The 14,957-nt window shown below is 34.6% G+C and overlaps 1 protein-coding gene across 16 annotated transcripts in view; it reads left to right on the forward strand.

The window, feature by feature from the left end:
- Positions 1 to 14,957, forward strand: part of ZC3H18 (zinc finger CCCH-type containing 18) — a 95,240-nt gene that overhangs the window by 17,623 nt on the left and 62,660 nt on the right. For 9 of the 16 annotated variants that reach the window (XM_007477296.3, XM_001366269.4, XM_056810756.1 and 6 more), the window contains 5 exons: positions 4,443 to 4,591; positions 4,945 to 5,037; positions 6,766 to 6,923; positions 9,102 to 9,219; positions 10,681 to 10,949. In XM_007477296.3, the coding sequence (XP_007477358.1) occupies positions 4,443 to 4,591; positions 4,945 to 5,037; positions 6,766 to 6,923; positions 9,102 to 9,219; positions 10,681 to 10,949 (787 nt within the window). Of the gene's footprint in view, positions 1 to 58; positions 140 to 4,442; positions 4,592 to 4,944; positions 5,038 to 6,765; positions 6,924 to 9,101; positions 9,220 to 10,680; positions 10,950 to 14,957 lie in introns of all 16 variants that reach the window. The other 7 variants (XM_007477291.3, XM_007477297.3, XM_056810705.1 and 4 more) reach the window with 2 other exon arrangements.

Here is a 14,957-nt window from a genome sequence, read left to right on the forward strand (position 1 = left end):
CCCTTTACAAGGCCAGATTCTTAAGGTACTCTCTTTGATCATGTCCCACCTCTGTAAGGTGGGTTCCCCCTTTCAACAGGATGCAACAGAAACATTCTCGGCATGGATTTCCAAGTGGAGCAGCCCTCAGAAAGAAACGGTGATATCTCTTCTCTATGAATTGAACAGTATGACTCTAGGTGGAACATCAGGTGGAAGTTTGATAAGATCTTAATCTTTAAAATCTGGACTAATACCTGTTTTCTTCTTTTTATCTTTTATTTTTACCTTGAAATTTGCTTTAAGATACTATATGGGAAGAAACTTTTGGTTTGGATTTGTGTATGTCATTTTTGGTTGTGTGTGGTTTGTTTTTTTTCATTTTATTTTTAATATGGATAGGCTTTTCATTCGTGATTGAGAAACTCAAATGTGAAGTGTGAATTTGAAATGAATTTGTTTAGCAGGCTTGGCATATCTTGTTCCTTTGTTTTCTCTGCTATGATGTTATTTATTTTTCCCTACTAAGTTTGTGGTTTTATGTTTTTCTCTTCCACTCATTTCGGTCTACTGTCTTGGCCCTCTTCTTTTGCATTGGTTAATTCCAGACATTCTTATCTCTATCCTCTGTTCCTAAGATCCAAGTTCAGATTTACCTAATTGTAAATAGCAGTTTGATTTTGATCTAATTGTTATCTCCAAATCAAATGATCATGTCATGATTTAACTTAATCATTCTCTGACATGTGGAGGACTTGAAATGGGCTATAATAGCATGTGTGTAACTTAAGAATTTTTTAAAAACTCTTACCTTCCATCTTAGAATCAATACTATGTGTTGGTTCTGTGGCAGAAGAGCAGTAAGGGGTAGGCAATGGCGATTAAGTGACTTGCCCAGGGTCACACAGCTGGGATGTGTCTGGGGTCAGATTTGAACCCAGGACCTCCCATCTATGGGTCTGGCTCTCAATTCACTGAGCCACCCAGCTAGTCCTACTTGAGAATTTTTAATAAGAAAATTGTTCCAAAGAAAACTTTAGAATCAACAGATAATAGAACTAGAAGGTGTCTAAACTCCTTTTCAGTTCTAAAATTTCAATTCTTTGCTCTTTCCTCTGAAAAGACTTCTCATTGACCAGTCTCTTCTTTTTAAACCTTTGCCTTCTCTCTTAGAATCAATATTCAGTATCACTTCCAAGGGAGAAGAGTGGTAAGGCTTAGGCAATTGAGGTTAAATGACTTACTTGCCCAGGGGCACAGAACTAGGAAAAATATGCGTCCAAATTCAAACCCAGAATCTCCTGTCTCCAGGCTTCTCTCTCAATCTACTGAGCCACCTAGCTGCCCCCACGACTTAAACTTTAAAATAACTTCATGCAGAGGTTTAATCCATAGGATATATATTCTTCCTTTCCTCTTTGTCCAATACAAAATTCTGTACTGAGCAGCTAATTGGCTTAAAATAATACTGTAGGGGCATATTGGTGGCTTAGTGGATTGAGAGCCAGACAGAGGTCCTGGGTTAAAATCTACCTTCAAACACTTCCCAGCTGTATTACCCTCTGCAAGTCCAAGTCACTTAACCCCCATTGCCTACCCCTTACCACTCTTCTGTCTGAACTAATTCACAATATTGATTCTAAGAGAGAAGGTACGGGTTAAAAAAAAAAAAACTGTATCCTATTCATTTTTGGTATAGTATTATCCCCTGCCCTCTAGCTGTTATGGTAGTCTTATTTCCTGGCAGGATCAACTATCCATCATACGAATAAATAAGAGAAAATTGCCATTGAGTGAGGAGTCAATAATTATTGAGAAATCCTTACACATCAGATCAGAAAATTGTGTGTAAGCTAAGGTAGGTGAATAGCAACTCATTTAGGAAGAAATAGCATCCTGTGTCAGCTTTAGGATATCCATATTAAAGCATTTAGAAGTCTGGGACTACTTAATGTAGAGAGATAGAATAATCCTATGCAACTCAATAGTTTCTAAAGGTATTATAACACAAAACAATAATTGATATTTATAATGATGGCCTGAGTTATTGAGAAAATAATTATATTCAATATATGCACTCAGTTTAAGAAGGCTAGGAAGTGTATAATGTGTTTTAGAAAGATAAATATCTGAAACTTATTTCTTAAAAAGAATGAGTTCAGTCATCTAGAAAACTTCATTTCCTAAAAATACATGTGAAGTTTTTCTATATATTCAAACAAAATAATGAAGCATTCACAAGAATCATATGGGATCATGACATAAAGGGCCAAAAGGAACTTCAGAGATCATCAAGTCCATTTACCTTATCTTACTTGCCTAGTTACTCAACTAAATTCTGCAGTTTCTGATCAAACTAGTTAGTGTAGTTCTATGAAGTAATTATTTAGTTTTGTAAATTACTATTGGAAATAAAGGTTAATAAAATAGCCATGGAAAATGGCTTGTAAATATTTACACAATGCTTAATATTTTATACATATCTCAACTTCACTTCATTGGCATTTTAAATTCAGGGGAAAGAAAGTATATATGAACATTTTTTTTTAACCCTTATCTTCTGTTTTAGAGTCAATACTGTGTATTGTGTCTCCAAAGCAGAAGAGTGGTAAGGGCTAGGCAATGGGGGGTTAAGTGACTTGCCCAGGGTCACACAGCTGGGAAGTGTCTTGAGGCCAGATTTGAACCTAGTATCTCCCATCTCTAGGCCTGACTTTCAGTCCACTGAGCCACTCAGGTACCCCCTGAACATTATTTTTTAAAACTCCTATTTTCATATTTTAGGCTTCTAATTCGTTCTCCTTATAGAATATGGACCAATCTCGTTCATTGTATTGGTTCTCTTTTGTTTCCATCATTGCTGGTTTAGTTTTTCTTCCTTCTTTGTGTTTAAAGCATACATTGGTTATATAAAAGTATAGGCTTAGAATTTATTTATTTCTTAAGCTTCACCCTATGCACTCTTAAAAATTTCAGAATCTCTGAATACTAAAGTATCTTCCTGTTAAAACATTGAAAGAATGGAAACTGAAGGGGAAATTGTTGGGAAAAACTTAGAATTATATGCTTATTTATATCATATTATCTGGTTTACCATCAAATAAAACTAAACAACAGGACATATGAAAATATGTAGTTTTATTTTAGCAACTTCTATGATTGTTTTGATTTTTTACTTGATGTTTTATAAAAATCAACTCTTGCTCACTCAGGCTTAATGGAGGAAAAGTGGGAAATGGAGACAAGAGTTACCCGAATTAAGTGCAGGTGCATCAAAGAACCAAAGAAAAACTGGTTAAAATTCTAGTTTACATTTTTACGCATTTGAAAATATTAGATTGATAGGGAATTATGTCACATACTATTATCATAAGAAGTGTTGCAGTGTTGTAGTTATTTAAAATACTGGTAGGGTTTGGTTGGTTTTTTTTTCTCTATCTTTTTAAAAAGTAAACTGCTTAAGTTTCTAATTTTTTTATGTTATTTAAAAATAATTCTTAGATAGGATCTATGCTATTTACTGTTTAAGAAGTCTAGAGTGATAAGATCAGTGCTACAGTGTGACCCAGGTCTGGCCACTTTTTACTATATATAGTCTGTCTCTATTTGTAGAGAAGTTTGACTCTTTTTCACCAGAGTGGAAGTTTACATTATACTTCCTTGATTTTTTTGTTTCTGACTCACAGATAAAGTCGTATTTTCCTTTTTTTAACTCCTGTACTAGTTTTTACTATTACAAGCCACTTACACAAATCATATTGCTTTTCTGCTTCAGGGCCATCTTTATTCTTGTTATCCTTCTTATAACTTGCAGAAGCTGATGGTCATAGATCAGATATGCCTAGAATTGTGCTGAAGTAGGAGAGATAGGGTACCTTTATTCCATATTATTCCATATAAGTGGATCCGTATATCCTTTTCTGCTTGATTTCCCTTTGGCAAGGGTATGTGTGTTTTATTTTTTTCCCTCTTCTCTCTACTGCCCATAGCAGCTTAGCATAGTGCCTAGCACTTAATAAGTTCTTGTTGCCTCCTGACTTCCCATATTAAAAGTATAATATCTAAAGTATTGTTCATGTACTCAATTTTTTACACATGTAATCCAGTCCTTGTATAACAATTCTTAGCCATTTATTTAATGAATATTTTTCCTCTTTCAGACCAAATAGGTGATTAAGAGCTAGTTTATAAGAACTTAAAACTTGTTTTTTAAAAAAGACAGATGTCTGAGCTAATTGTGCTGTTTCAGTTGAAAATTCATAGTAGTATCTGTAATTCTTTGCAGGAAAATCAGTTTCTGCTCCAACTGTTATACTTTAAAAAGAAAGAAATATTATTGTCTGTGTCTTTAAATTTTGTGAAATACTATATCTTGAATTTCTTTATCCTATGTAGATCTGTTAGTAATAGGATTTTTAAAAATAGCCATGGACAAATTCTTACCAGATTTTATATTTTTATAGGTCACTGTACATGGGGAATGAATTGTAGATTTATCCATCCTGGAGTGAATGACAAAGGAAACTATTCTTTGATCACAAAACCAGACCCTTTTCCACCCAATGGTGCACCACCTGTTGGACCTCATCCATTGATGCCTGCCAATCCTTGGGTATGAATTTCTCTTTTCATTAAAGCTTTATAGATTTGGGGTTGGTGGGGAGGGAGGGGGGGTCAAATTTCATAGTTAAAATGTTCTGATACTGGCTTAATAAGAAATTCTGATATTTGTTAGTGTCTTTAAACTTAAATCTGATGACTTCTTTAGTTGTAGGAAGACATCTTTGCAGCTTCAGATAATTATGTTTTTCAAATGTATGTTTTCTACATGTAGTCAGTGATCCTCAACAATGTCTGATTTATCTAGGTTGCTGTAATGAAACTTGGAAGTTTTGAGGTTATATTTGTCATTTCCACTTCCTAAAATCCAGTAAAAGTTTAATTTTGGGGCTAATCTTTTAATAGGGTGGACCAGTTGTTGATGAAATTCTGCCTCCACCACCTCCAGAACCCCCAACAGAGAGTGCCTGGGAGAGAGGACTCCGGCATGCAAAGGAGGTAAAAGGACAGCAGAAAACCTGAAAAAGAAAAATACAGTCTTCATTGCCTAAAATTCATTATTAGCATTTATCTGATCCAGAGAGAATGAAATGAAACACAGTAAAGCCACTGGGAATTATTTTCACACTTCTGTGGACTCATGCTATCCGAATTTGGAGTCAGAGGACCTGGGTTCGAATCCTGCTTCTGCTGCTTACTACTTGTTTGTCACTTCCCTCCCCTCTTTAGGCCTCAGTTTACCCATCTATAAAATATGGGGTTGTACTAGATGATCTTGAAGCATCTTCCCAGTTCTAAATACTATAGTCTTAATTATATCCTTAACTTTATTTTACTTTTTTAAAAGAAAGACATTCATGAATAGTACATCTCTAAGTTTATAGACTTCGTTAGGTCACATGAGCCCATCTCCTGGGAAGGACATATTATAGCCTGCGTTGAAGTGGAGACTAGAAGATCTACTTATTATTTTAAAGGCAACACGATATAGTAGCAATAATGATTGTTTTTAAATCAAAAGATCTGAGTCCCAGTTCTAACATCAGCTGTACCACTAACAATGAACAAGCACTGTAACATCAGCTGTACCACTAACAATGAACAAGCACTGTATCTATGTCTATACCTCAGTTTCCTCATCTATAAAGTGGAAACCATGACAGAATGTCTCATAAGGTTGTAAAAAAAGTGCTTGGTAAATTTAAACAGCATTATATAAATAAGTTATTGATTTTATATTTGGTCAGTATTAAAACCAAATCCAGTCATTGTCAGGTGCATTTTACAAGTATACTATATTAGAAAACTTAATCTATCTTTAAATCAAATTCCTTAATATAGAAAATTCCACAAAGTATACTTGACCTAAAAAGTTTATGGATATAGCCTTACTCCATTTCCATTCTTCACAATTTCTGTATAGATAAAATGTTATCCCATTGTCTTTAGTGTGTCCTCTGGAAAAACTCAATGATGATCAAATTAGTCAACGCATTTTTCCTTCTCACCCCTATTCCTTCCCCCCTCGCCATTTAAAATCTTGAGTGACCTTAATAATGATGTTGACACTTAGCAATTACTTTGAATAGTTAGGCCTTAACTCTTTTTTTTTTTTTGATGAACTATTTGTCTTCCATTCTACCTCTTTTTTTTATCTTCATGCTTTTGGCTACTTAAATATTTTTGGTCTCTTGGCTCAACCCCAAAACTATTTGTGATAATGATAGGATCTCTGCCTGTTGGGATGTGAGTTAAATCTGTGACTATCTTTGATGAGTTTGGCTTGAAAGCTGACTGCAATTCCAGTGGTTTAATGAAGAACTTGATTTGCTTATTCTATTCTAAAAACCAATAGCATTTAGAATCATTGGATATAGGACTGGAAAGGTCTTTTAAGATCTACTCTAAACCCCTCATTTTACAAATGAAAAAAACTGAGTCCCAGAGATTTGTGATTTTGTTGGATACTTTTCTGTGCTTTGATTTTTTTTCCCCCGCAAAGCTAGAGGCATCATTTTTTAAACGTATCTCCACCATCATGCAGCTTCTGCCTGACTGCTGTGTTAATTTTAGCATCCTTCCCATTTAGAGTCTCTGGGAGTGCTAAATGCCAAACCAGAATACACAGGTGACTACTTATTTTTCCCCTTCCCCCTTCTCCTCAGTTATTGTGATAGTATTTTGTTTATAAGTGATTTATATGTTGTTTTATTCTTGCAATGGTAGGTATTAAAAAAGGCAACCATTCGAAAAGAACAGGAACCTGATTTTGAAGAAAAAAGGTTTACAGTGACCATTGGAGAAGATGAACGGGAATTTGACAAAGAAAATGAATTTTTCAGAGAATGGAATTATCGGATTACTAGAGATGTCAGAGATACAGCGTAAGAAGTGGCACCATTTTTTTCTCTAGTCATTTGTGGGAGGGAAATGCCAATATGTCTTTCTGTTAGTTTCAGAAGTTTTAGGTAGTTATGTGGAAAAGGAGTTGTTTCTCTTCTTTCTCAAAACGTGAGCAAGAGGAGATACATTGTGGTGGCTTGGAGCATATTAACTTTGTTTCAATGTAATGTGGTTGGCATCTTTGAAACAACTTCTGGATTTATATTAGCATTTGGCTTTTTTTTTTTTTGGATTTTGTTAAGTAATTATTGGGGCTTTGGGTCCCCTTGGCAAGTTGTCTGCTGTTCCCAAAGCATTAGAGAGTTTCTTATAGTAGTTTCAAGTCTTGCTCCTTTTTGCTTCCCTCAGCCCTACATCAGGAAATAGGAAATCTATAGAGCTTGACATAAAAACACAGAAGGTACAGTGAGCCTTGACTCTGAGGTTGGGTTACAGATTCCACTGCCAACCCACACTGCTGCCTTTGTTTTTCCTCACCATGTTGCTAGAAACTTTGATTATGGGTGCATGCTTTTGGCAGCAAAAAGCTGTTTCTGGAGTCTAGTGGGTTTACAAGGTAAGTTTATTATTTGTATCACCTTTCAGCCATAAAAACTCCTTAAAGCCAGGTTTCTAATAACCAAGAGCATCATTTATTCTACTTACTAAGCATAAACTAAAATGCTTTTAACTATCCACATTGACCTGTGAGCATATCACAGTTATAGTTAGCCACTTTTTACCTTTGGTCATGGTGAAACTCATCTTGCTATCCACATGAATCATGTTCATGAATTTAGATAAAAATAAAAACTTAGGACTAGAACTGATAGATATTTGTCTAGGATTCAGCCCTATAACTTTAATTGACTTTTGATTTCTTTTATATGTATTTTGAACTGGATGATAATACATGCAAATATGACCTGAATATCCCTTAATAGTCTATATTCAAAGAAAACTCAGTGCCATTACCAACATCCTATTTTTGCCTTTTTAATGGCGGAGACAAAGATGGAAGTGAAACTCTTTATTTATGCCTTGTTACAGAGTAGGTTCTTAGGTACTCTGTTGAACGAATAAAAGAAAGTGTTGTCTAGATCTCCTTTTGCTCTCAAAAGAGAGTGGTAAGCTATTACCTTCACCAGATAAAGTGTAATCAGAACTACTAAAAAGGAATAACCCCAAAGTCAAACTGGCAGAGTTTTAAAGAACTACATAGATGAAGCATTTTGCTAATAAAAAAGCTATTATTTTGGAATTTTTCCTGATACATTTTATAGAAAATGTATGCTATAGATTGTTTGCCCCTACTTTATGAAATAGTAGGGAGAAGGATCTTCAAAGTTATGTTTAACAACTTATTTCCCGAGCAGTAGGAGATAGGTTATTTTCTTTTCTTTCCCCATTTCTCATTTCTCCTTCCCCATCCCCAGTTATAAAGGGAAATCAAAATTACTGGGATCAGAGATCCTTTAAGATCCCATTCAATTAACTAAAAATTTTAAAACAAATGTTAAAAAAAGTTTTTAAAAGTTTTGCATGACTTTGCGTATATAATGGGTATCATGTTGTTTACTTTCTCAAAGGGTAGAGGAGAGTCTAGGGGGAGGGAGATAATTTGGAGCTGAAAACTAAAAAATAAAAAACAAGTAGATAAATACATGGAAATTTTTTTTAAGATTCTACTCTATGTCATGACTTATCTCAAATTCTACTTCCTTGAGGCAGCTGAATGGCATCCTGGCCTGGAATCAGGGTGGGAACTTGGTTCAAATCTGTCCTCAGACATTTCCTAGTTGTGTGTCCCTAGATAAGTCATTTAACCCTAATGGTCTGCCTATCTTTTTCCCCCCTCTTCTTAGAATTGTTACTAGGTTAGAAAGTAAGGATTCAAAAGAAAAAGAAGTAACATTCCTTGATAACCAAGTTATGTTGATCCATTTTCTAGCTGTAGTCTTTATCATCCATATTGAAACTCAGCATTATATTCTAGACTTTATTATCTGATTATTTTGAATGTCTGTTTCTCATCTCTCCAGTTAGACTGTAGGTATACTGGGTTTGTAATCAATTAGGCACATAGGTTCTTAGTAAATATTTGTTTATTTATAATGTTGCATGTAGATTTTTCTTATATTATACAAGTAGAATTTACTTTTAATACTTTTTTTTTTCAGACTTGAACCTTATTCTGATCCTTATTATGATTATGAAATAGAACGGTTTTGGCGTGGTGGGCAGTATGAGAACTTCAGAGTGCAATACACAGAAACTGAACCATATCATAATTACCGAGTAAGTATGACAATCAGACTTCAACTTTTTTGTATGAGTTTTTTCTTTTTCACTGTAATTACCAGCTTTTTTGTATAAGATTTGCTTGAATTTTGTTGGCAAGATGTACAAATTATCACAGCTAAAATGAATGGGCAGGATTTCTACTTAAAATTCATTTAGAACTTTCCAGTTCTAAATTTGTATGTTTACCACAGAATATTAAATACTATAGATATATTAGTTATTCATTCTCATCTCAGTATAGTTAGTTTCTAGATCCCAGTTGTGAATAGTTTTTTCCCTGGAGTAAGAGTATTTAAAGCTACATTTCTTATATTTAAAAATCCATAAAATTTAAATTCAGCTAGTTCAGATGGATTTTTCCTATCAGTTCTGCATTTATAAAAACTAGTTCATCACCAGGTATTTGCAAGTTATTCGTAATTTAGCCATCATCTTGAATCATGATGGAGTTATTTTAGCTAGAAACCATTGCCATTATCAAATATATTATCACCAGTGTGACTTATGAGACATTATAACAAAATAGTGGGCTTTTAAAACAAAATTTAGAACATATAATAAAAGTCATTTTAATTTGGCCTGATGACCACATCAGAAGGGGACATCATGCATGAGGGCAGCTGGGTGGCTCAGTGGATTGAGAGCCAGCCAGGCCTAGAGATGGGAAGTCCTAGGTTCAAATCTGGCTTCAGACACTTCCTAGCTGTGTGACACTGGGCAAGTCACTTGACCCCTATTGCCTAGTCCTTACCACTCTTCTACCTTGGAACCAATACATGGTATTGATTCTAAGATGGAAGGTAAGGGTTTAAAAAGGGGGGAAGGGAGGGTCATCATATGCCAAAGAGACTTTCCTTACTTTCCGGGAGAAACTTGTTGGTCAGCTTTGTTCTTGTCCCAGGTACAGAGGTTAGGTACTCTTCTGCAATGGGGACAAAGTCCATGTTTTAGAGACCATAAGAACCTTCTTAAGAGTACTAGCCACAAAGCTTCCTCTCAGTTGTGAAAAAATATAGGGCCAAAATAAGGAAGTACATACTCTAGGGCAAGATGTCACTATAAAGCAATATAAAGCTACTTCCATTCACATATGCAGTGATTTGGGCTTAAAAGTGAGGGAACCCTTCATCATAGTTCTTAGCCTGTGATAGGCTGATAGGCTTAAACATTTCAGAATAAGAATAGAGAAAAGTCCCAATATAGTTTTCTGATACTGTTCCAGAGGGCTAGATAGAATCATTTATTGGATTGAATTTGGTATTGAAGCTTTAGTTATGTTACTCTGGTTTAGTGTTTAATCTATTCCCTAACATTGTACCCAGCAATTACTTCATTGTTACTTAGATGAAACTTTGAAATTTAATTACCATTTGAAACCATAAACTTTGTTTCTTTCATAATCAAGTAAGAGTAAATGTGTTTAAATAGTTGTGTTTTACATATTTTTTAACTCAGGAGAGGGAAAGGGAGCGAGAGAGAGAAAATAGACAGAGAGAACGGGAACGGGAACGTGAGAGAGACCGAGAAAGGGAACGGCGGCAAAGGGAAAGAGAGCGAGAAAGAGAAAGAGAACGGGACAAAGAACGCCAACGAAGGAAAGAGGAGTGGGAACGAGAACGAGCCAAGAGAGATGAAAAAGACAGGCAGCACAGAGACCGGGACAGAGAAAAAGAGCGAGAAAAAGAAAAGGAAAAACCAAAACCTAGATCCCCTCAACCACCAAGGTAGGAGATTTCCCATGTACTTTGGGTGTAAGGGCAGATGAGGTATGGAAATACTTGCCACCTCCTCAGGAGATTTGATGTTCTGATTGAGACAGTTACTCATTTCTTTTCTGTGTTCTATGAGACAAATAACATTTTAGCTTTTTTGGCCACAAAGTGTTATAGGAGATTAAAATGCACTACCTTTACATTTTGTTTTGTTTTTTAAGTGGGAATCTTTAAACTAAGAGTAATTTCACATTTCTTTTTTTTCTTTCTTTCTTTTTTTTTGGCTAAAATACTTCTAACCAGAAAATCTATAAAGTTGGGGTTTTTTTTTCTAGACCCCTTTTCTTTAAGTTTTTGTGCTGTTTATATGTGATTTCATATACAAGGACCATAATAGCCTGACAATTACTTTCCTATTTAGTCCTCTAGGACTTATGATATCCCTTCCAATATGAGTCTATGATCCTTTACTTGCTTACTTGAATTGGAATACAGGCTATGCATCAAATAATAGATTTTAAAAGTTAATATATTTGTCTGAGTTTTTTTGTTACTATTTTTAAAACACTTGTGAACTCTAAAAATGCTACCTAAAGATACTCTTATGATGTGTTAAAGCTCAAAGATGTGATCATGTAATAACTTGTAATTACGTAATAGTAAAGGTAATATTCATGTCACTTCCTGAGGGAGAAGTTATATGTAGGTCTCAATGGAACTTATTGTAATAATATCTAAGACTTAGTTTAGACCATAGAATTCCCCAACAAATATTGAAATTTGTCACCCTTGAAGCTTTTCCTGACTTTATAGCTATCTATAGTCTTTCTTTTCCTTTCTAAAACTATTATTGTCATTATCCTCTTTTTATCTGGTGATAAGACTTTGGGAACTAAAAACATAGTTTGTGAGGAATAGTTTGGGAGCTCCTGCTCTAAACTCTAAAATGTCAGTCCTAGATTTGGAATGAGACCTAGATTCACACATCCCACTTTTAGATTCTTGTTGGGTATACTTATGGTCAGAATGCCTTTGCCCTTGAATTTCCTCTTATGAAAAATGAGAAAAATATACTTCCTGCCTCACAAAATTATTAAAAGGAGAGCATTTCACAAATAGGACCACTATCTAGTGACAGAAATGAGGAGTGATAGGCCTGATGAACCCAGTTTCACTATACAGAATTGAGGCCTGCTTTCTACAAGCTTTAATAACGTAAATATAGAACTTATAGCATGTAATAGAATTGAACCAAGAACTAGTAGGACTGTAGAGAAATGCTAAGAGAAAGAGGACTGTGAAGAAATGCTAAGAGAAAGAGCAGAAGAAAGAAGAAGGAAAAAATGCTATGAGCAAAGAATCCTAATAGTTTTTAGGAAAAATAAGTTTGTTATATTTGATTGTAAATAAACATTTTCTTTTAAAATTCCTAGTATGTATATCTTCTGAGAACTAAATCTTGTTCTATCATCTTTTAAAAAGATGCATAAAGGCTGAATAAAAGAATTTGTAGGAAAAATTACTGAATTGAGGCTTAAATTGAGACTTAAAGCACTTTCAATCAGGTCCACTTTATTATAGAAAGATTTGTAGTGACTTCTTTTGGCCATTTTAAACATTTTTTGTGAAATCAACTACATTAAGCATCTACTGTACTATTACAGATACTGGAATACAAAGACAGGTGAAATAGACCAGGCCCCTAAAAAAAATTAAATGGTTATTGGTGACAGAACATACATTCATACATACATACATACACACATATATACACATTCACGCATATACACATATACCTATATGTATATATAGAATAGATGTAAAATTATTTTGCGTGAGAAAGATACTAGAAACTATTATGAGGATAAAGAAAGGCTTCATAAAAGGTTATTGCTGATCTGAGTCTTGATGGAGACTAAGGATTCTGGGAGGAAAAAATGAAAAAAGAAGACATTCTAATTATGGCTCTTTTTGTATTCCCTTCTCCTGAAATCAGACAGAATCATTATGCAAAGTCCCATGATTTTTAAACAATCAGTGGCATCATTTTTATAGTCTAAAGCTTTTTGGGTATGCATTGACATTAGGACAAATGTATTTTAAACTTATATCAAGATCAAAAAAGTTAAAGAAAATCTCATTACTGATGACATGTGCTTCAAATACAAAAAGGAGAGAAAAAAATAAAACTCATACTATATGCAAGCAAAACAATAATAAAAAAGTTTTAAAAATCAAAAATATATAGCTTACAGTCATTGACACACTGTCAGCTAAGAAAAGGTAGAATAGAAAGGTTTCTCACTCAAAAAGTGAGATCCATTTCCTCTTTAACTTGGCCATGAACCACTGTGTGAATGCAAATGATTTTTATGAAGTTTTTTTTTTATAAAGCTATTAGTACAATAGATAATGTACATTTCAAAAAAGTATCAAAATCACCAAAGTTATAATAGCTCATTAAATTACAATAGCATACAAGCCCACTATCATATTTCACATGAGTCTGCAGTATGACATTAAAAAAAAAAAAAACCTTAGAAGCTAATGGATGCTTGTTACAAGTTTTTCAGGGGTAGCAAATATTACAACCTTGGTTGAGATATTTTTTTAAAAATCTATTATTTGCCATCATTACAAAATGTGACAGAGGAGTCTAGAAAAGAAACAAACCTCTGTACTATTGATATTGGGTCTAAAAATGCCACCAAGAATATAGATCATTCTGATGGAGTGGTAGAGTAAGCTGAAGAGTTACAAATGGGAGATGCTCCCTCTTGGAAGCCATCCAGGGGACCACACCCTAGGAACAACTTCCCAGCTCCTCTGGTATGAAACTGTGATAAGTCTCATACCTTACAAATGTGGAGATGGGGATTATAATTGCACTTCACTTCAGCTACTAAATGGATAACCCTTTACCTCTTGTTACAAATAACTCAGAGGCAGGCAAGATGATCAGTCAGAGCTACTGAAAAAACATTTTTTAATCATGTCTGAACACCCTGTAAGATGAATTTGAGATATTTAGCTCATTAAATTTTCCAAAGGTTGTTAACCAGGTTGACGGAGTCCATCCATCATCTATGTGACAACTAATAAAAGCAAAATGGAAGAAAAAGCTGTTTATGGGCTTTTGTTCAGTATAGTTATGAGGGGAAATAACAGAATATATCTAATAGCTAAAACACAGTAAATTAAAATGATTCGGTGTAACAGAATAGTATTGATCAGATTAATATATGAACTTAAAACAAAAATAAATCTTAAAACAATCAAAAAAATACAATAAGATACAGAGACTTTTATAAAACAATGGAGTCTGAAAAGACTTAAAAAATGTCACCTCCAGACTCTTTAAAAATTCCTTCCCTATCCATTTAGATTCCTTTTGTCACAATGAGGGAGAATTCCTGGCTGAACATGGTGTGGAGGAATCCCAAATTGGATGAATCTTAGAGACCGGGAAGGCCCAAATGGCAAGGGTTTGTAGGGAGATGAAGCCCAGCCCAGCAGGACCAGCAACAGCAGTTGGGACCAGGACTGGAGCTGGGGCTAGAGCAAGAGGATCACGAGGAAGTGCAAGAGCAGGAGCAAGCATCAGAGGCAGGAGTGAGGAACGCTGTCTCAAGCAGATGAGCATAAGAAGTGGCTTATCTCTTCTCTACCAGCAACTGGGCTGGTAGGAAGGGTGACTGGAAAAAAGTGGGGAAAACAAACAAGCTGGCAGAAGCAGGGCAGCAGCTTGGAAGAGAGTTGGGAGTTCTCTCAGAGTTCAGGGGTGGGGGGATGGAGGGGCTAAGAGAAACGTGGCTTAAAAATTTTATCTAGGATATCTTTAAAAAATTGAGAATTCTTTCTCCAACTTCTGGTTGCCATCATTGTAAAAATTAAAATTTATCTAAAATAATAAAAATATTATATTTCAGGAGATTTATTAATGATCATTAGAAGTAAAGAAACAAAAAGGTAACAAAATAAAACCACATGCCCATGGCAAATCAGCCTGTTCAGAATGCC

Source organism: Monodelphis domestica, chromosome 1 (assembly GCF_027887165.1).
Source record: "Monodelphis domestica isolate mMonDom1 chromosome 1, mMonDom1.pri, whole genome shotgun sequence".
NCBI classification, from domain to species: Eukaryota; Metazoa; Chordata; class Mammalia; order Didelphimorphia; family Didelphidae; genus Monodelphis; species Monodelphis domestica.